Source organism: Calliphora vicina, chromosome 3 (genome assembly GCF_958450345.1).
Source record: "Calliphora vicina chromosome 3, idCalVici1.1, whole genome shotgun sequence".
NCBI classification, from domain to species: Eukaryota; Metazoa; Arthropoda; class Insecta; order Diptera; family Calliphoridae; genus Calliphora; species Calliphora vicina.
Genome location: NC_088782.1, coordinates 64,224,080 through 64,245,754, shown reverse-complemented (window position 1 = coordinate 64,245,754; position 21,675 = coordinate 64,224,080). Strand labels below are relative to the sequence as shown.

Here is a 21,675-nt window from a genome sequence, read left to right as displayed (position 1 = left end):
AACAATTTCTGTCGTTTTCGATTTTTCATAATTTTTTGAAAACAAAAAAATTTGTTATTTTCACGTACAAAATATATTTTTTTCTTCAATTTGTTAATACAACTCCGAAACTACTGAGTCGATTGAAACGCAATATATATGTAAATAATTATACATAGCATGGGGAAAATGTTTTCAAAATAAAATCAATCGAAAAAGATCGCTAACTACTCAATTTTATATATGTATATCAAATAAAAAACTAAAATTTTGTGAAAATGAGCGAATTCACTTAATTGTGAATAAATTCAAAAATAATCCATAGATTTTTAAGATCGATAGCTCATTTTATTCCTATTACATGTAGATATGCGCTAAAGTAACAAATCTAAATAATTTCTGACGTTTTCGATTTTTCATAATTTTTTTAAAACAAAAAAATTTGCTATTTTCGCGTAAAAAATATATATTTTTCTTGAAGTTGTTATTATAACTCCGAAACAACTGAGCCGATTGAAACGTAACATATATGTGAAAATTTGTAGATAGCATGGAGAAAATGTTTCAAAATTCAGCCAATCGAAAGAAGAACATTAACTACTGAATTTTATGTATATCTAAAAATAAAAATAAAATTTTGTGAAAGTGAGCGAATTCACTTAATTTTGAATAAATTTAAAAATAATCCATAGATTTTTAAGATCGATATCTCATTTTGTTCCTATTACATGTAGATATGCGCCAAAGTAACAAATCTAAATAATTTCTAACGTTTTCGATTTTTTATAATTTTTTTAAAACAAAAAAATTGCTATTTTCGCTTAAATAATATATTTTTTGCTTGAATTTGTTATTATAACTCCGAAACAACTCAGCCGATTGAAACACAATATATATGTGAAAATTTGTAAATAGCATGGAGAAAATGTTTCAAAATTCAGTCAATCGAAAGAAGAACATCAACTATTCAATTTTATGAAGAACATTAACTACCCAATTGTATGTACATATATCAAACAAAAACTAAAATTTTGTGAAAATTAGCGAATTCATTTAATTGTGAATAAATTCGAATAGGATCAATCGATTTTTATGATTAATATCTCATTTTGTTGCCAGTACATGTGGCTTTATGATAAAGTAATAAATATTAACAATTTCTGCCGTTTTCGATTTTTCATGATTTTTTTAAAACAAAAAAATTTCATATTTTCATGTACAAAATATATTTTTTTCTTCATTTTGTTATTACAACTCCGAAACTACTGAGTCGATTGAAACGCAATATATATGTGAATAATTATATATAGCATGGATAAAATGTTTTCAAAATTCAATCAATCGAAAGAAGAACATTAACTACTCAATTTTATGTATATCAAACAAAAAACTAAAATTTTGTGAAAATGAGCGAATTCACTTAATTGTGAATAAATTCGAAAAGGATCAATCGATTTTTATGATTAATTTCTCATTTTGTTCCTAGTACATGTGGCTTTGCGATAAAGTAATAAACCTGAACAATTTTGCCGTTTTCGATTTTTCATAATTTTTTTAAAACAAAAAAAATTGCTATTTTCACGTATAAAATATAGTTTTTGCTTCAATTTTAGAGAGGACTAACCCGATGTTATTAATTGGAGAAACATTTAAAAAAAATTATAATTTTACATAAAATTTTATTTTTAAAAAAATCCTCTCCATAGAACTAAAAATTTGGACCATATTTGTACTACTGGAACCACAATATTTTAAGATTGTGTAGTGGTTTAAAAAGCCTTTAAAATTTTTTCGATTTTGTTGCCATCTATAAACCTTGAAGTTCTGTAAGGCAAAATTAATAATATTAAGAAGGTACATTTCCAATTTCAAAATGTATAGTTGCAAAATTTCCTATTTACTCATTTATCGTATCATGAACACCGCTATTATTCACTTAACATATTGTAGCTCATCATATTTCCACAGAAATTGTGTAATTCATAATAAAAGTAATAGAAATACCCCACTAGAATGCACCTACTGGTCTACAAATAAAATGGAAAGTGAAATACATTCAAAAAAGCACACTGTAGTATAGTCATCATGTGCACATGCGCAAAAACATGAACTACATTTTACAATTGATTCTGTTGGCCGCCACTGTTCATTGTTACACACGTACGTTTTGCAATGTACATAATAAACGTGAGCAGATTTAGCCTCGTTTGCTATCAAGGCAAAGAAAAAAATATTATTAGCTAAACAATAATGAAAACAAACAAGCAGCCAGCAAGCAACAACATAAACTGTAGTCAGCTGGACAAAATAATGCGAATATAACAGGGTTGGGTAAAGAAATTAAAATTGTACCAGGGCAATTCGAAAAAGTACCCATATATTTTCAGTCTTGAAAATAATTGATCAAATTTAGTTTATAAGATCTCATGAAATAACTAAATTATTAAATATTTTTACATATAAACTTTTTATTATTAAGAAGTTTATATGTTATATTTTAACATGTACTTATTTCCCCATTTTCAATGGTACCTAAAAAAAGTACCCACTCCTACATCCCTGTTGAGTGCGAACAAATAATGCACTTCAATTGTTTGCCATACACAGCGTATGCGTAACATTTTTTTCTGTTTTATTTATTTAATTTCTTTCTTTGTTTATAAAAAAATTGCATTGTTTTTATGAATGCATTGTGCAAAAAGAAATTATTATGTAATAAATTAAAAAAACTGAAAGAAACAACAAACATTTTTCAGCAGATTTAATTTAATATAATATTATGCATGTTGTTGTTGTTATAGTTGCTATTTTTAGCATTACTTCATTACTTTTATATTAATTTTCATTCATATACATCACTGTCTGAGGCTCTCATTCAGACATACATACGAACATGCACTTTAATGCATTGTTGTGTTTGTGAGAGCGAATGTGTGTTGTTGTTATTGTTTGTTTCGGTTGGTTTGCTTTGGTTGTCTTGACTTGTTTGATTGTTTATTTATTTATCAAACAGAAAGTGTTACACTTTCATTCATTTGTTATTGTTTTGGTGGTTTTGTTTATTGTTGTTGCTGCTACTGTTATTGTTACTGTTATACGAGGAGTATTATGCAGTTTTGATTTTTCTTTGTTGTTTTTGTTACTGTTTTATTTTAGTATGCCATACACATACTCTCCCATTAAAAAAAGTAATGCTATAATCATGTTAAATAGTTTTTTGTCTCTTTTCTTTCGCTTCTATTTGTTGTCTTTGCTATTTTCTGCTTTCGGTGGCACAAAATTGTTAATAAAATATTAAATTGTAATTATTCCGCATTAGGTAGGTAAAAAATACTAAAATTTTTCCATAAGGTCCTTATTTAATGTGGGAATGTTTGAGAAAATATGATTTGGGGGAATATGAATGGGGATTGAAAATTTAATTTTTGATCAGTATCAATATAATATTCAAATAGTAGGTACTTTTTTTAGTCTCACATACTAAGATCTAAATATTTAATTATTTTCAGAAAAAAACTGTTATACACAAAATGTTCTATAGAAAATACAGTTACACACAAAATTTTCTATAGAAAATAGTGTTATACACACAATTGTGTACAGAAAAAACTGTTATACACAAATTTTCTATAGAAAAACTGTTATACACTAAATTTTCTGTAGAAAATACGGCTATTTCGATAGAGAAAACTGTAATACATAAACATTTTGATAGAAAAAGCTGTTATACAAAAAGTTTTCGATAGAAAATTCTGTTATACACAAATTTTTCTATATAGTATGTTGCACAGAAAAAACTGTTATACACAAATTTTCTATAGAAAAACTGTTATACAAATAATTGTCTATAGAATATACTGTTATACACACAATTTACTTTAGAAAATACTGTTATACGCAACATTTTCTATAGAGAAAACTGTTACACTAAAATTTTTCTATAGAAAATACTGTTATTCACACAATTTTCTTCAAAAAATGCTGTTATACACAACACTTTCTATAAAAATACTACTATACACAAAATTGTCTATAGAAAATACTGTTATACACCAAATTTTCTATAGCAAATACTGTTATACACAACATTTTCTGTAGAAAATATCGTTACACACAAAATATTCTATAGAAAATACTGTTATACACAAGATTTTTTATAGAAAATACTGTTATACACAAGATTTTCTATATAAAATACTGTTATACACAAAAGTTTTTATAGAAAATACTCATAATTTTCGATAGAAAAAACTGTAATACACAAAATTTCGATAGAAAAAAATGTTATACACAAAGTTTTCGATAGAAAAAATTGTTATACACAAAATTTTCTATAAAAAATACTGTTATACACACAAACTTTCTATAGAAAAAACTTTTATTTACAAATTTTCTATAGATAAAAACTGTTATAAACAAAATATTATATAGAAAAAACAGTCATATAAAAAGTTTTCTATAGAATAAAAACTGTTATATATAAATGCTATAGATAATATTGCTATATTCAAAATTGTCTATAGAAAAAACCATTACTCATAATTTATTTAAAAAATATAAAAGCAAATTAATTTAAATATTTTTTATACTAAGGCATTTAATGAATTATTCTGCAAATATTATTTGTTTATCCCATATGTCTTATTTGCCAAAAGAAAAGAATCACTAAAATCTGTCTTTATTTATTAAAATTACGATATTCCAATTCTTTAAAACAAAAACTATTAAATAATAAATAATTCTAGTTTGCAGACAACATTCAAACATAAAATTTTCTCATGAAATAGTTATTCATAAGAAATATACCAAATTTTAAAAAAATAAACAAATACGTGCTTAAAACACCTTTCCACCTTTTCCCTAAAGCGCACTAGTACTTAGTAAAACTAAATTACCAGAACTACTATACTTACTACTCTATGTAAAACAAAAATATTTGATGTATGTAAATTTTAACCGAAAAAAACAGCTTACTTCAATTTCTAAATTGGTCAAAAAACGTGTGAGCAGCCAATATTGGTACTTTTTCACAAATAAACTAAAAATAATAATAAAAAAAAATCCACAAGTGAACAAAAGAAGTACATATGAGTATGATGATTATTATTATTTCATACACATTTAACAGTGTACAGTGGAAGTTACACTGCATACAAATCACTACCACTGGCCGAACACACATATCAAAACGGACCGACAGACAGGCAGAAGCAAATATGGACGGACAGACAGACGAGTTTATTTTCAAACAAGTACTCAGTCGGTTGCGCAATCGCCAAAGAAATGCAACGAAACGTGCAAAAAACATTAAAATACATGAGCAGAACAACAACAGGTACATTTTTATGTTGTTGTTTTGAAAAGAGAAGCAACAGCAATAAAAAAACACGTATAAAGTAACTAAACAAAAAAAATCAGTGAAAGTGTAATAATTTGTTTTTTTTTGTAGTTGTTGTCTTTTAGCACAAACTATTTATGTGCTCGCGTATGCACGAGTATGTATGTATGTAGTAAACGAATTGAATACGAACCAAATGCAACAACAACTATTTAGAGGAAAGAAATATTAAAACACAATTATGCAGATTGTAACAACAACATTGGGGGAATACAACAACAACTGTTACAGTGAGTGGCTGGGGTAGTTTTAAAAAAAGCAAGGCCGTTTGAAAAAAATGTGTAAATGTTAATTATTAAAGAACTTCTAAACTATTAAGGGGATTGGTAGAAAAATTGGGTTATTACTAAAGGAAAGTTTATGATTTCAGCATATTGTTTAAAGAGTTGTTTAAATGCCGGTTAAACTATATCTTGTTATACACAAGATTTTCTATATGAAATACTGTTATACACAAGATTTTCCAAAGACAAACTGTTATACTCAAGATTTTTTAAAGAAAATTCTGTTATACACAAGATTTTCTATCAGAAATACTGTTATAAACAAGATTTTCTATAGAAAATACTGTTACATACAAAACTTCTATAAGAAATACCGTTATACACACGACTTTCTATAGAAAATACTGGTATACACAAGATTTTCTAGAAGAAATACTTTTATACACAAGATTTTCTATAGGAAATTCTTTTATACACAAGATTTTCTATAGGAAATTCTATTATACACTAGATTTTCTAAAGAAAATACTGTTATACACAAGATTTTCTATAGAAAATACTGTTATACACAAGATTTTCTATAGAAAATACTGTTATACACAAGATTTTCTATAGAAAATACTGTTATACACAAGATTTTCTATAGAAAATACTGTTACACACATGATTTCCTGTAGAAAATACTGTTATACACACGATTTTCTATAGAAAATACTGTTATACACAAGATTTTCCAAAGAAAAACTTTTATACTCAAGATTTTCTATAGAAAATACTGTTATATACAAGATTTTCCAACGAAAAACTATTATACTCAAGATTTTCCATAGAAAATACGGTTATACTCAAGATTTTCCATAGAAAATACGGTTATACACAAGGTTTTCTATAAGAAATACTGTTATACACAAGATTTTCTATAGAAAATACTGTTATACACAAGATTTTCTATAGAAAATACTGTTATACACAAGATTTTCTATAGAAAATACTGTTATACACAAGATTTTCTATAGAAAATACTGTTATACACAAGATTTTCTATAAGAAATACTGTTATACACACGACTTTCTATAGAAAATACTGTTATACACAAGATTTTCCAAAGAAAAACTGTTATACTCAAGATTTTCTATAGAAAATACTGTTATATACAAGATTTTCTATAGAAAATACTGTTATACACAAGATTTTCTATAGAAAATACTGTTATACACAAGATTTTCTATAGAAAATACTGTTACACACATGATTTCCTGTAGAAAATACTGTTATACACACGATTTTCTATAGAAAATACTGTTATACACAAGATTTTCCAAAGAAAAACTTTTATACTCAAGATTTTCTATAGAAAATACTGTTATATACCAGATTTTCCAACGAAAAACTATTATACTCAAGATTTTCCATAGAAAATAAGGTTATACTCAAGATTTTCCATAGAAAATACGGTTATACACAAGGTTTTCTATAAGAAATTCTGTGATACACAAGGTTTTCTATAAGAAATTCTGTGATACACAAGATTTTCTATAGAAAATACTGTCATACACAAGATTTTCTATAGAAAATACTGTCATACACAAGATTTTCTATAGAAAATACTATTATACACAAGATTTTCTATAGAAAATACTATTATACACAAGATTTTCTATAGAAAATACTGTTATACACAAGATTTTCTATAGAAAATACTGTTATATACAAGATTTTCTATAGAAAATACAGTTATACACAAGATTTTCTAAAGAAAATACTGTTATACACAAGATTTTCTATAGAAAATACTGTTATACACAAGATTTTCTATAGAAAATACTGTTATACACAAGATTTTCTATAGAAAATACTGTTACACACATGATTTCTATAGAAAATACTGTTATACAGAAGATTTTCTATAGAAAATACTGTTATACAGAAGATTTTCTATAGAAAATACTGTTATACAGAAGATTTTCTATAGAAAATACTGTTATACAGAAGATTTTCTATAGAAAATACTGTTATACAGAAGATTTTCTATAGAAAATACTGTTATACACAAGATTTTCTATAGGAAATACTGTTATACAGAAAATCTTGTGTGTAACAGTATTTTTTTTTCTCAAACAAAATCTTTCAAAGTTTAAGTCTTTCTTCTATAGTTTTTCTAGGGCTTTTTCTTTACGATAAGCTTTTTCCTAATGCTAAAACCATCGACTGTTTATGAGCTATTCACAGGGATGTTTAAAAAAATCACTACACGTACCATCTAAGCTGAATTTTAATATGCTAGTGTTATTTTATAAAGTTTTTTTTTTTTTAATATTGTTGTTGTAGTTAAAACAAATTAAATGTTATAAATTAAACAAAGCACGTTATATATAATTTGATCGTAAATACATAAATTTTTTGTATTTAAACAAAAAAAAAATTCAAATGAATTTTTATCACAAATAAATAAATTTGAGGCAATATAGGTTTTTAGTATTTAATAATGAAAAGGACGGACAGACAGACAGACGAACTGTGAAAGAGATAGCTAGGCTTGATAAAATTGCATTGTTTTTATTTTTATGAAAAACAAAATTTAATAATAAAGTAGTAGTAGTTACATATTTATGCTCTCATACGGAGTATAAATATTTATAAAAAATAACATAATAAAAGCCCACTTTAAAAGCGTTTTAATGTTATAATAACAATTTTCTTTAGTTGCATGTTGTTGCCACCATTTGGCAGCCAATTTTCTTTTCTTTTTTTTTTTTGCTAAAAGAAAACTATGTTTTTTTGCGTTTTTTTTTGCTCAAAAATATATTGGTCACTTCCTTATTTTCTGTTTTTTGTTAATACTCGTAATTAGTTTAGTAAGTTGTTTCAGTTTTGATTTCTTTTACATTTTCTATTTTGATTTATATTGTTGTTTTTTTTTTGTTGCTTTCGTTGTTGTTTTAATCAAATTATGGTGGTTGTTTTATTTTTTGTTGTTAAAAACTGGGTTATTAAGTTTCTTATGTTGCTGTTTTTTTTATTATTTTCTTCTTCACTTTTAAGGAATTAAATGTTGTGTCTGCTTTGTATTACGAGTTTGCAGTTTGGAAAATGCTGAAAATTTGATCGATTTATTATAAATTGTAAATAAATTATGTATGACGTAACATTTCGCTACACTCATGGAAATTTAATAGTAATTTCCTTAATGGCCAACAAGAGAGAAAAAAAATGGCGCCAAAAAGCAGTGAGAAAGAAAAGTTGTTTTATAACATGGTACAGTGGGGGAATTACATATATATATGCATGAATTTGAATCATATAAACTGTTGGTCAAATTAAAAATATAGTTACGTAAGACTCCTCTATGTTTTGTTAAGCTTTCAGAAAAAGTTGATATACAAAGAATGATGCCATTTGTCTGCCCTCTTTTTATAAAAAATTCTTAATACTCGTCATTGAACCTGGACATATAAAGTATAAAATTATAGATATTTTTATAAATATTGATTTATTTCGAAAAATAAATATAAAGAACTGGAGGCATTACTCCATGAAGATTGTTGTCAAACTCAGCCAGATCAAGCAAAATCATTGGGAGCTACTCAAGGATTATCCAAAAGCAGGGAAATTTGGAACCATACGTATTGAAGTCGAGAGATCTTGAAAGACGATTTTGCATGTCCGAAATGATGTTTACACGCTATAATGGATTGATTGCGATAACCCGAAGCATAAGAGATCGTACGTGAAGCCCGGTCAACCAGCCGAATCGACACCAAAGCCAAATATCCATGGCGCTAAGTTAATACTCTGTATTTGGTGGGACCAAAAGACCATCTGAGGGAATCGGTACCGAACACAACTGATTCATTTGAAGCGAGCATCGGTCAAACATGTTCCATTAAGACAACACTCGGCCACATGTTGCAATACCTGTTAAAAACTATTTAGAATGAAGTCGTTTGGAAGTTTTGCCTCATCCGCTTTATAGACCAGACCTTGCCTTGCCCGAGTACTATTTGTTTCGATCGAAGCGCTCTCTGGGATTCGCTTCACTTTGGAATATAGTATCCGATATTGGCTTGATTCGTTCTTGGCTTCAAAAGATGAGCAGTTCTTTTGGCTCGGAATCCATATGTTACCAGAATGAAAGTAAAAGATCATAGCTAACAATGGCCAGTACTAAAAGTTAAAAATTAAAAAAAAATCCAGCATTTTTTAGTCAAAAAAAGGAATTTCAGACATTTCTCTCAAAAGCTGTAAAGAAACACGGAAAAGGAGGTGTCATAAATCTTACACCATTTCAATTTATTTTGTTATTCCTCGTAAAAATATCTATAGATAAAAGACATTAAATGAGAAATAAAAATTTGCCAAAAAATAGTCATAAACATTAATAAGTTACTTTCAAATAAATGATTATTTTTTTTTATATATTTCTATAAAAATACCAACAAACACATGTACATATACGTATTTAAAATGTTGTTGTAATAATAAAAAAAAGTTGATAAAAAACGTACACACAAAAAATTGCCGAAAAAAGTGAAAGTTTTACGTAGTTTTTTTTTAAATTTATTTTAAATTTTTGTTACTCTTGAGCAGCATAAAAATACAACTTAAAAAATGATACAAAGTCAGCAAGACAGACAGACAGACAGTCAGATAGACAACTGAATGTATGAATAAATAAATAAACAAACAAAACAACAAAAATTTAACATACAGAAGACACACACCGACCGACCGACAGACAGACGAGATAACCAAACATAAATAAATGTTTTATTTTTTTGTTTTTGTTTTGGGTGGAGGGGGGTAAAGTTGCTAAGCCGGCAAAATAAAAACCAGAAACAGCATTTACAACAAAAACAAACAAACAAAACAAAAACAACAACAATGTTTAAATTACGATCAACCAATATTACGTCGTTCACATTGTTTTTATAGGTTCGTACGAGAGTGTGTGAGCCGATGATGAAGACGACGATGACGTTGTTTTGTGTTGACTGGTGTTGTTTTTGTTGTTATTGTTGTTGCTGTTTGAAACCCAGCAAACCAAAGTGTTAATTTTATAGTGAAAGCCTGCCGTTTTGTGTGTGTGAATTATAATTTAGAATAAACGTTTATGTTTTTTTACACTTTTTTTCTCAGACCTTGACCCAGTTTGCTTCGAATTTGTTTTATTTATTCTATGATAAGAATTTATAAAATCACAAACACGTTGTTTGTGTTCTTGGTTAGTGTCAAAGTTTGGTTTTAAGTTTTTGTGTGTGATTTAAATTAAATTAAATGGATTTTAAAGAGGTATTCTTCAATATAACAATTGACGAAAAAATAATAAATAAAATGTATAGAGGAGATCAAAAGGATTTTGCACAATGTCAAAATTGATCGCCGAAAATGAGGGCTATTTTTCAATTAAACACCTTTTACAATGCAGAAATTTAAAGGCAGACATTTTTCTTATTCTCTTTTGAACTAACCTATATACTACTACTCTACCTCCTCAACCCCTCGCCAACAAACTTCGTCTGTCTACCTTTCAATTTCCGCTTTGTAAAAGGGGACTTATTGACATTATCAGAAAAGCCAATATTATGAAGTGAGATCTATAAAGGAAGAACTAAATTTTGCCAAAAATTAACTTTATTTTCAAAGTTTCGTTTCTAAGAAAAAGTTCTAGGATGAGCAGAATTTTGTCTTCATCAGGATATAAATATTTAAGTTTCTCATTCCGTTTTAAATTTAAGCTACAATCGCAGTTGTTTTTATAGGAAAATTTAAGCTACAAATGTAGCTCTTTTTATAGACAAAATTAAGATACAATAGAAGCTCTTTTTAAAATAATTTAGGCTGCTATTTTTGGATACAAATTTAAGCACAATCATAGGTCTTTTTAGAGTTAAATTTGAGCTACCATCGTAGATCTTTTAAGAGTCTGATTTAAGCTACAATCGTTGCTAATTTGAAAGTAAAATTTAGCTATAATCGTAGCTATTTTTAATGTCAAATTTAAGCAATATTCATTTCCATTTTTAGTGTAAAACTTAAGCAATAATCGTATCTCATTTTAGCGTAAAATTTACGCTACAAATGTAATTCTTTTTTGAGTCGAATTTAAGCTAAAATCGTAGCTAATTTTATGGTCAAATAGAAGCTAAAATTGTAGCTCTGTTTAGAGTCAAATTTAAGCTACAAACAGAGGACTTTGCAAAGTCACTTTTAAACACAATTGTAGCTATTTCTAAAGTCAAATTTAAAATACATTTGGAGTTCTTTTTATAGTGAAATTTAAGTTGAAATCGTAGTACTTTTAGAGTCAAATTTAAGCTACAATCACAGCTCTTTTAAATATTGGGTGTACGACTTAAAAAGCGGGATTTGCAATAGATAGCGTATCTTTTTAACTCATTTTGAAGGGTACATTGCTTTGAAAATGTCCAATTATGTGCCAGCAAAGCGTCGTATGTGGGAATTTTTTTTAATTTGAAAAAAATGTGACGCTGAAGCATACCGATTGCTAACCAAAGATTATAATGAATGTGTTCCATCCATTTCATCGTGCGAGAGGTATTTCGTTAGGTTCAGAAGTGTTGACTTTGACATGGAACACAAAGATCGCCCAGGCCAGCCGAACAAGTTTGAAGAGCAAGAATTGGAGGCATTACTCCATAAAACCCAACAAAAGCTTGCAAAATCATTGGTAGCTACTCAAGCAGCAATTTCAGAACGTTTGCAAGCAGCAACATTCACCCAAAAGCAGGGAAATTGGGTACCATACGAATTTTAGGCCCTTTATACTTATATTCTGGATCTTTATAGATAGGACAGCTCTCATAACGATATCCATAAGTTGGTTTAAATCAATTTTCCGAAGGCTACAGTAGACTGGTCCAACTTTTATATCAATACATCAGATAAACATTCCAACAGTTTGGTAATGAAAATCCTCAAAATCGATTCATAAATAGCGGAGATAAAAAACTAAAACTATCCCTATTTTTGAAAATATGTTTGGCCTTTCTAACGATATTGTCTGATTTTTTTGTGATTTATATTGATAGCCTAGGTATTTCTCTATTATTTTGAAACTACATGGAACTGCTTGATTCTGTGTAAGCAAATTTTCTCCTACAAAATTGTTAGCTGGGTGCTAGTTACTAATATTACATAGTTTCAGTTTGTTTGAAATGTTTTATTTAAGCTCAATGAAAGTAAAAACTTAAGCTAAGGAAAATTTCTTCTTAAGCATCATTTAGAAATAAACATACAGCGTTTTCAATGGCATTTAAAAGGGAGAATTACGACGAATTACGATGGGAGCAACTGACTGGTAATCAACTGACAGGCAAGCAGGCAGGTAAAACAAACAACAATAACACAAACTCAACAATAATGACGTTTATTTAGGTAGGTTAAGTTGAAGTTCATGTTAAAAATAAATGATAAAATGATTGTTTTAAAAAGATAAAAACAAAAAATATAAAAAAACTGTTAGTGATAAAAATATTTTTATTTTTTTGTTGTTAAAATGTTACAAATGTCAAAAATGACGTTTAATATAGAGAGAGAAAAAACTATAAATTTAATGACAACTACAAGATCATACAATTATTGACACTAAATAAACTGGCTCAACATGAAATAAAATCGAAAGTTGATTTTTTTTTGTGCGGAGAAATGTGAAGTGAATTTTTGTTAACGTCGAACCCTTTAAATTTTATATCAGTGAATGAATGAAATGAATGACTTTCGGTTGTCTGTTGTTGCTAAAATTTCTTTTAGACAATAATTTCTGGGTGTTTGTTTTTTGTTGTATGTATTTTATTTCATTTATTGTGAATGTTGACATTTATTGGTTTATTTTGGTTGAAATTTTATTTCAGTTTTATTGGGGGCTTTAAACACAATTTGCAGTAGAGAAACCCACCAAAAAAAATAATGACAAAAAAAACATGTCATGGTGAAGGTGATTGTTTTAGTTTTGTTTTTCTCTTTTTTGATAATCTTTGGCTTGTTTCTTGTAAAAGTAATAAACTACTTTTAGTCTGTCCCTCAGTATATGTCTGTCTGATTGCTTGCTTACTTGCTTCAAAAATTGTCTCAACATTTGTTTAATCCATTTTGTTTGTTGTTGTTATTTTTGGGTAATAGACATTTGAAAACATTTCTTTTGTTTTTGCTGTCATTATTGTTATTATTAGCTTTGTTGCTGTTGCTTGATTTTCTGTTACCAATAAATCAATTTAAGCCTGTTTTGTCTTTGACTTTGACATCTAACTAACTTGGGTTGTAGTGAAGGTTTTTTTTGCTGCTGCTGTTGTTGTTTTTGTTGTTATATTCATGTTTTACTTCCCGGTATTAGTTACATTGTTCGGTTAAGTCAACAATTTCTTTTTAAAAGGTTTCAAATAAAATTTAAGGAAAGACTAGTTAATAGGAAATTAATGATTTAAATTTTAATTGTATTAATATCTGAACAAATAATAATAGTTATAAAGGCTAATGAGGCTAACAAATTGGGAAAATATGGCCGAATTTTTTTTAGCACTTTTTGTTTGACAGATGTCAGCTGTTTTCTATAAAGTTTGGTATATTAGTGCAATGAAAAACAGTTTTACCAACGACATTTAGTGTCGAATCGAAACTACCCTCTACCATATACTAAACTAATACTACAAAAAAAGTATAAGCTAACGAACGGTATAATGTTGGAATTATTTTATGAAAATATTCCACAGTTTTGGAGGTTGTCTCACAGTTAGGTCCATAACATTGTTTCTGCCAAACCGATTCTGCGGATTTTCAATACCAAGCTGCTTATGCCAACTGTAAATACTTTGGGTAAATCTCAATAATATCTGTTGTTTAGTTTGGACGTGACCATGTTTTACACACACATAAAGACGGTCATATCTAAATATACTTAGAATATACTTCAATTCAATATCTGTTAATGTATCACATTTTAAGTTAAATTTAAGTAAATATTCAGAAAAATAAAATTAAAGATTTCACAATTTTTAATGAAATTGTCAGCACTTTAATAGCAAGTGACAGGTTCCTTTCATATACTGTATTAGAACTTGATCCAGACCATGGTTCTTGTATATCGACACACTGCAGAGACTGTCTAAACATATGCACCGTTTTTCGGCTGCGAAAATGATACAGAATTTCAATTTAGAGTCGTTAGACTTTTTATAGCTACGTGAACAGTTTGTTCCAAAGAATTTTTCTACTGAATTATATAGATTCTCTAAACCAGCTTGGACATCGCCACAGTGAGCTAAGAAGGGTATAGTTACATGAAGGCACTAATTGGCAACAAACGGGATGGATGTCCTTAGAAGAATATGTGACGTACAGCGACATTCGCATCCGTTTCTTTGCGATATCGCAAATGAAGGATCATTGGGAATTCAAAGAGTTGGCATCCCAATGGTCTACGATGTACCTGTTGCTGAATATCCAGAATGCTCTGGATCTTCTTAGCGCGAGAAATACCAAGGCTTTTTTAGTAGGAAGTCGATCAAACTTCTTATAGGTCTGCTAACTTTGCGGACTAACATATAATTATCTGGACTGTCTAAAGAAAGTAAGATTCTTTAGGAGTGCCTGATGGTTCTCAAGAGAGCTCCATGATCTAAAATCTCGTCCAAATTATGGAAAGCGATTTTATTTATACACACATATATTTAAAGGTATAATAATGGACAAAAGGACCTATTATAAATTATATAGTCTCGAGCCGGTCTCCATCCTCGACGAACCTGTTACATGACTAGTTTCATTGTCAGTTTCTTTAGCCTCTAGGAATAGTGAAGTACTTCTTCCAGAATTGCATATAATTTTTTTTTAAAGCCAACATCAACTACTATATTCTGACGCATTTTGGAAGCTATTTTTAACCACTTCCAAAAAAGAAATTATAAACCGGAAAATTTTAAGCATACAATACTTCGATATATAAAAGGTTTTGAAGGGGTGTGTACTATAGAAGTACACTTCCACTCGGATACCCAAAGAATCCATTGTGATTCCCTTTTGAAATATAACCAGGAGAGAACTAGATGTGAAGAGAAAAAATGAAATTGAAGAGAAAAAGAAAGATGTCAGGTGTTCACAGAGTCCCTCTACCTAAAATAGCCAGCCTATTTCCCTGATAAAACCTTATATATTTCCTAGATCATATCTATATATACCCCAAATCATCATGAAATCTCTCCCCTAGCGATCCCATTTACAAATGAATGCTTCAAATGAGCAGTACCCGGTTATCACTCCTATTAAAGACCTGAGACGCTTCCTATCCAACTCAATTAGTATTCTGGCTGCCTATGCATCCTATGTACCCAACACAATTTCTATTCTGGTTGCCTTTGCATCCAACCAATCCGCCTTATTACACCAGGATTGTTTCATAGAGTCCCGGAATCTTTCGAATATCAGCCTATAGTAGTGGCATATAGGAGGTTTAACCTGCCAGTATAATACTTAAAAATTACTTCAGTCGAATCAAATACATATTTTTTTAAAATATTTAAAACAAAAAAAAATTAAAATTTTCGTATTTTTTAAATCATTTTCAGAATAAAACTGCATTTAATAAAGTCAACATAAATCAATTTTCAACTCAAAATATGAAGGTTTACTTAACAAAATATTTAAAAATGCATAATATCCCAATAAGCACCATAGTCACAAAAATTCAAGCACTTGAACATTTTGTTGGAATTTGGCTTGAATGCAAATGTAATTACATAATTTTGTAAAAACAATAAATAATTTTCAAACAAAAAACATAGTCTTGAATTTATGTTTCCTTTTTACTGGAGAATGCTATTGAAATAAAGTGTAATATAAATGTAATTCAATTGCTTGACTATAATTCAAGGCTTGAATTACACTTGCTTTCAACTTGAATTCCTGGAAAACTGCTTATTGGGATTGAATAATGTTTAAAAGAAAAATTACACTATACAACAAAATCAAATATTTTCCAAAGTTACAAGATTGTACCAATATATTTTGATAGAGGAGACAAAAAAAAAAGACACGTGTATCGGCGTTTTGAAAGTTTACATCTGTATTTCATTTGAGGGGGGGTTAAAGTTTCCCAACTCTGGCACATTGTTATTGTTAATCGTCATAAAAAACCATAAAATTTATGTAAAATGTTACAGAGAACATTTTTGTAGAATATATTAACCCTCTAAAACCTCAAGGCATGGGTCTTTATTGTCCTTCTTTTAAAAAAGAACAAAAAACACCATTAAAACAGGGATTTAAGGGGTTAAAATGTTCCGCAAAAATATTAACCATGAAATTTTACTATAAGTCCCTGAATACACCAAAACGAAAAATTCAACCAGAAAGTCAGAAATATGACACAACAAAAGAGAGCTTAGGGTTAATTTCGCATTTATTAAGAATTTTATTTTTAAGTACCGCAAAAATTTAGCATGAAAAAAAAATAGTTAATATTTAACTAAAAATCACTAATATCTCTATTATTTTACCTTCGGTAGCAAATTTGGTTAGGAAGTATTCATTTACTTCTTTTTTTTAGCTCTAGACAATTCCACTTCAATAGTTTCACAAAACTACAAATCTCATAAAAAATATAAAAAATAATTTTTGTAACTTTTTAATGGGTTGTCATAGAAAGGAAATATTGGTACCGTTTTGATAAGCTTAAAATGCCTTTCAATCCTTTTTTTATTTTTTTATGAGATTTGCGCTCCCTGATTTTTGAACGCATTATATGAAAAAATGTACAAATTTGTCAAAGCGGGCAAGGTTTGTGGAACTTCTGAGGAGTAAATAAAGGCTTTTTATATAAGTATTTGATACTGTTGAAAACATTATGACCTGAGGATTGATATTTTAGTAAAATTAAATAATTTTATAAAATTTTGGGACTTCATTTACCTTAAAAACTAAAAAAACTTTCATATGGTGATTTTCCACGAATAAAAATATAAAATTTGATTTAATGTAAAATTTTAACGGTTAAAGATATCATAACAAAATTGGGAACTAATTTAGATCCAAATGTCCTTAAATTAATGACATTATAAGTTTTGACATTTTTTATTTTCAAATACCGAAATTCCTAAAACGGGGAAAATGTGTTCCAAAAACTGAGTTTTTTTAGAAAAGTGCCTACTGTGACGCTATTTACCGTGTGATAGTAAAACAACTTTCTAAGTATTTAAACAACATATAGGGTTATACAAATACGGAACTTTTTCGAGGATCGGTGCTTTGCCTTTTTAGAATTTTTTACTGAAACCTAAATATTTTTTTTAAAATTGTCCAAGTTTGGATAGGTCTGAGGGATACTGTGTCCGCTTAAGTGAGCCCAATTTTACTTTACATGCTTTTGCATTAAGTTTTCTTTCCGGAACATATAAAAATTGTATATAGTCCCAAAGAAAATTTGTTTCTACAAAAGAAAAAATATAGGGACTTTTTTAGGAAAAATCGTAAAAAATTAGGCCCATTTTACATGTTCCAACTTTGGATGCGTGTAACTTATTACACGGACGATATAACTATTACCAAGTTTTTTTATTTTATTTAGAATTTTATTGCCAATATAGCTGATATTTTGAAAAAAAAATTCGACCCTCCGTAGGGCCGCCATATCTAAAAAACAAAAAAAAAATCGAGCAAAATTAAAAAAATAAAAAATAAATAAACCTAAATATCTCTTCAACTGAAGGAGATAACCTACACATGTAAGCGTATTTTTTGTAGATCTTCTCAAGGACTATTTATATTTTAAATTTCGGCTCATTCGGATCATAAATGAAGTTTTGGGGATTTTTTTAAAAATTTTGAGACCCGAGGTGACCAACTTTGAGGGGGCACAAACTGGCAAGTATTACCCCTAGGAAGCTGAACAAATGTAATTCAACTCAAAAACACCTCAGCTCTAACCATGTGAAATTAATATATCTCCAATAGTTCCCGAGATACCGAATTATTTCCAAAAAAAAAAGTTTCTAAACCACTGTGTGTTGTGGGTTAGAGTAACTATTCAAAAAGCATCAAATGTATTAATTTTTGATGCAGAATCCATTGGTGAAATCAGATTTGCAATATATTCAACCGATTTTGATCTACAGAAAAATGTGCTTAAAATCCGCGTCTTGAGGTGCGTTGAACCACCACAAGGAGTGAAAATTTTCCAAAAAAAGGACGCCATTATTTTTATTTACGAAACAATCTTCAGAAAAATGATGATACCCGCAAATAAAATTTTTGAAATTAACTCTAATCTATATATATTGTGATAATTTTGAAAACAATTTGTAAACAAAAGAAGAAATCTTTGATGTTTTAAAAAAAAAAGATCTATCATTACACAGCAAAAATAAATTCGTAATTGCAATGAATTTTTTAATCAATATTATTAATTGAACATAACTTTATTCCCAAATGTTTATCATTTAGAATAAGAACATGTTTATAAATATTTTTAAAATTGTTCATTAAGTAAAGTTTTTAATAAAAATATTTATTTTAATTATAAAATTAAGCACTTGTAACACTTGAATTGAGGAGTTGTTCAATGAAAAACGGTCCATTCTCAACACCTTGGATATGTTATCATTAAAGTTTATTTTTGGAATTTCATCCCATCCATTTTAAACACTTTCTCTATTCTAATCATACCATTCAAATACGATGCATGTTGTTTCCACAATTGTTGCACTTGAAACTGAGTCCAGCGACTGTTGTCCTCCAAGTTAGATGCCGCAGAATTTTGGTTGCCCCCATTGTTTAAAATGTTATTATTTAAATTCGTATTGCTGTTGTTGTTGTTATTATTATTGCTATTGTTGTTGTTGTTGACATTATTTAAAACTCCCACCAGACCATTGACAATATTGTGGGCCACCACATTGTCACTTAAATGTGTGGCCAGATTATTATTTGGTGTGGAGGGATTGTTGTTGTTATTATTTAACAACATATTATTGTTGGCAGAATTGTTGCTGGGTGACGAACTGTTGCTGTTGTTATTGCTGCTGGTATTGTTATTGTTGTTGAGCTGTACTACCGCATTATTGACATTGGCTAAATGTTGTAGATGATGCTGCAACAATTGTGTACTGGGTGGCAAAGAGGAAACCAAATTATTGCTTAAACTATTAATGGTTTGTTGCAATTGTTGATTAGCATTTGCCACATGTTGCATGGTATTACGTAGTAATACATTGTTCGTGCTATTGCTGTTGTTATTGTTATTGGAGGTGAGATTTGTATTGACAGTTGAATTATTAGAGTTGTTGTTGTTATTGTTGAGTGCGGAGGAATTGTTGTTTAAATTATTATTGAGTATATTTAAATTATTTATATTTGTATTGTTGTTGTTGTTGTTGTTGCTGCTATTGTTGTTGTTTAGCGTTACACCATTATTGGCCAGCAAATGTGGCAGCTGGTTGACAACTTGCAGGGGTAGACTACTTAAAGAGGGCAACGTTTGTTGCCCAGAAGTCATGTGATTCAGCAATTGTTGTTGCTGTTGATTATTCACAAGTTGCTGTTGTTGTTGCTGCTGCTGCTGTTGGTGATTGAGTTGCAGCAGTTGTAGTTGAGCATTTTGTTGCTGATTTAGCTGCTGTTGCTGCTGGCTTAGAGCATTATTGTTGCCATTGCTGTTCATTAGACTGCCCACCACTGCATTGCTAGCCAATTGTAAAGTTTGCGGTGGCAATTGATAATCCATTTTCATTGATAAATCACGCACATTCATTCAACATTAATAAAATTACTCGGAAATAAATTTGTTAAAACTCGTACATGAAAAAATTCATTCATAAATAAAAGACACGTTCAATTACAGATTCTGGTTTCTGTGTATTTTTTTTTCTTCTTTTTTTTTTGTTTAATAAATTGTAAATTGTAATTCAATCATGTACATTTAAGTTAATTTTTCTTATTTAGTTGCAGATCTATGAAACATAAAGCTTTAAGCTTTAACAAACTTTTTATGTAATTTTACACTTTAGAACTTTCTTATACAATTTGTATTTATTTTTTAAATAATTTATCAAAAATTTTTGTTTCTGGTTCAAGTTTAATATGTATGTAGCACAGATTGAATATGTTTTAAACTTTTTTTTTCAAAAGTTTAACCTTGATTTGTTAAATTTTTTAGCAATATTTAAAAATCACTTTAAGTAGAACATTTATTCGGGTTTTATTTGTTCAACTCGGCTCTCAAGCAGGTTATGAATTTTAATTTTTTTATTTTTATTTTGCAGCTCTTAGAATTCTAAACACTTTTAATTTTGTCAAATGATTCGTGATTAATGTATTTTTTATTTTGCTTAAAAAATTTGCTGCAGATTGTTTAAAATATTTCTAATGTTAAATGAGATCATGATTTTATCTATTTGAATTGAATTCTTGTTTAAAAATAAAATCTATTAAATATCACTTTTATTAAAATTTTAAATTTTATCAAAATTTATCAAATTTAAAAAAAAAAAACTTTTCTAATCACACGTTTATATTTTTTACTTTTATTTTCTTAATTTTTTATTAAAATTTCTTTTGTTCAAATTTTAATATTGGGGTTAACGTTATTTTTAAGCGGTTAAAAAATTCCCAGTCCGTTAATAACACCGGTAACGTTGCTAAACGCTTTAAGAGTGAGTGTCCGTATGTTGTCGAAAAACGCTTAATGCTCTTCATACAGCCAGTCTGCCTGCCAGCCAGCCAGAGCCATTTAGCCCACTATAGTGTGCAGAGGGTATACGCTTTGAAAACCCAACTTGAACGCAAAACAAAAACAAAAGCACAACAAAAAGTAAAAGAAAGAAAGACAAAAACAACAACTAGTATGAAAAAAGCGCACACCAAACCAAACGCTTCATTAATACCGCTGCCATCACACACTGAAAAAACACAAAAATAAAACACACTCACTCCCCAATTGTGTTGTTATTATTTTGAAAAGTCATGTCTTCTTTCTTTTGTTTTTGCTTTTATTTCTCCCGCTTTTAGTGTGCCCAAAGTGTAGCTTAAAAGAATAAATTCATTGGATATAAACTTGAAAAAAGCTTTTG

General features: G+C 28.5%; 1 protein-coding gene across 9 annotated transcripts in view; it reads right to left on the bottom strand.

Moving 5' to 3' along the window:
• Pdp1 (PAR-domain protein 1) overlaps nt 1-21,675 on the bottom strand; it is a 77,560-nt gene that overhangs the window by 28,339 nt on the left and 27,546 nt on the right. Inside the window, exon 1 of one of the 9 annotated variants that reach the window (XM_065506408.1) lies at nt 19,274-20,909. The exons of 7 other annotated variants lie outside the window; for them this stretch is intronic. In XM_065506408.1, the coding sequence (XP_065362480.1) occupies nt 19,274-20,357 (1,084 nt within the window). In that variant the 5' untranslated portion in view covers nt 20,358-20,909. Of the gene's footprint in view, nt 1-19,273; nt 20,910-21,675 lie in introns of those variants that run through there. One more of the 9 variants, XM_065506409.1, reaches the window with a different exon arrangement.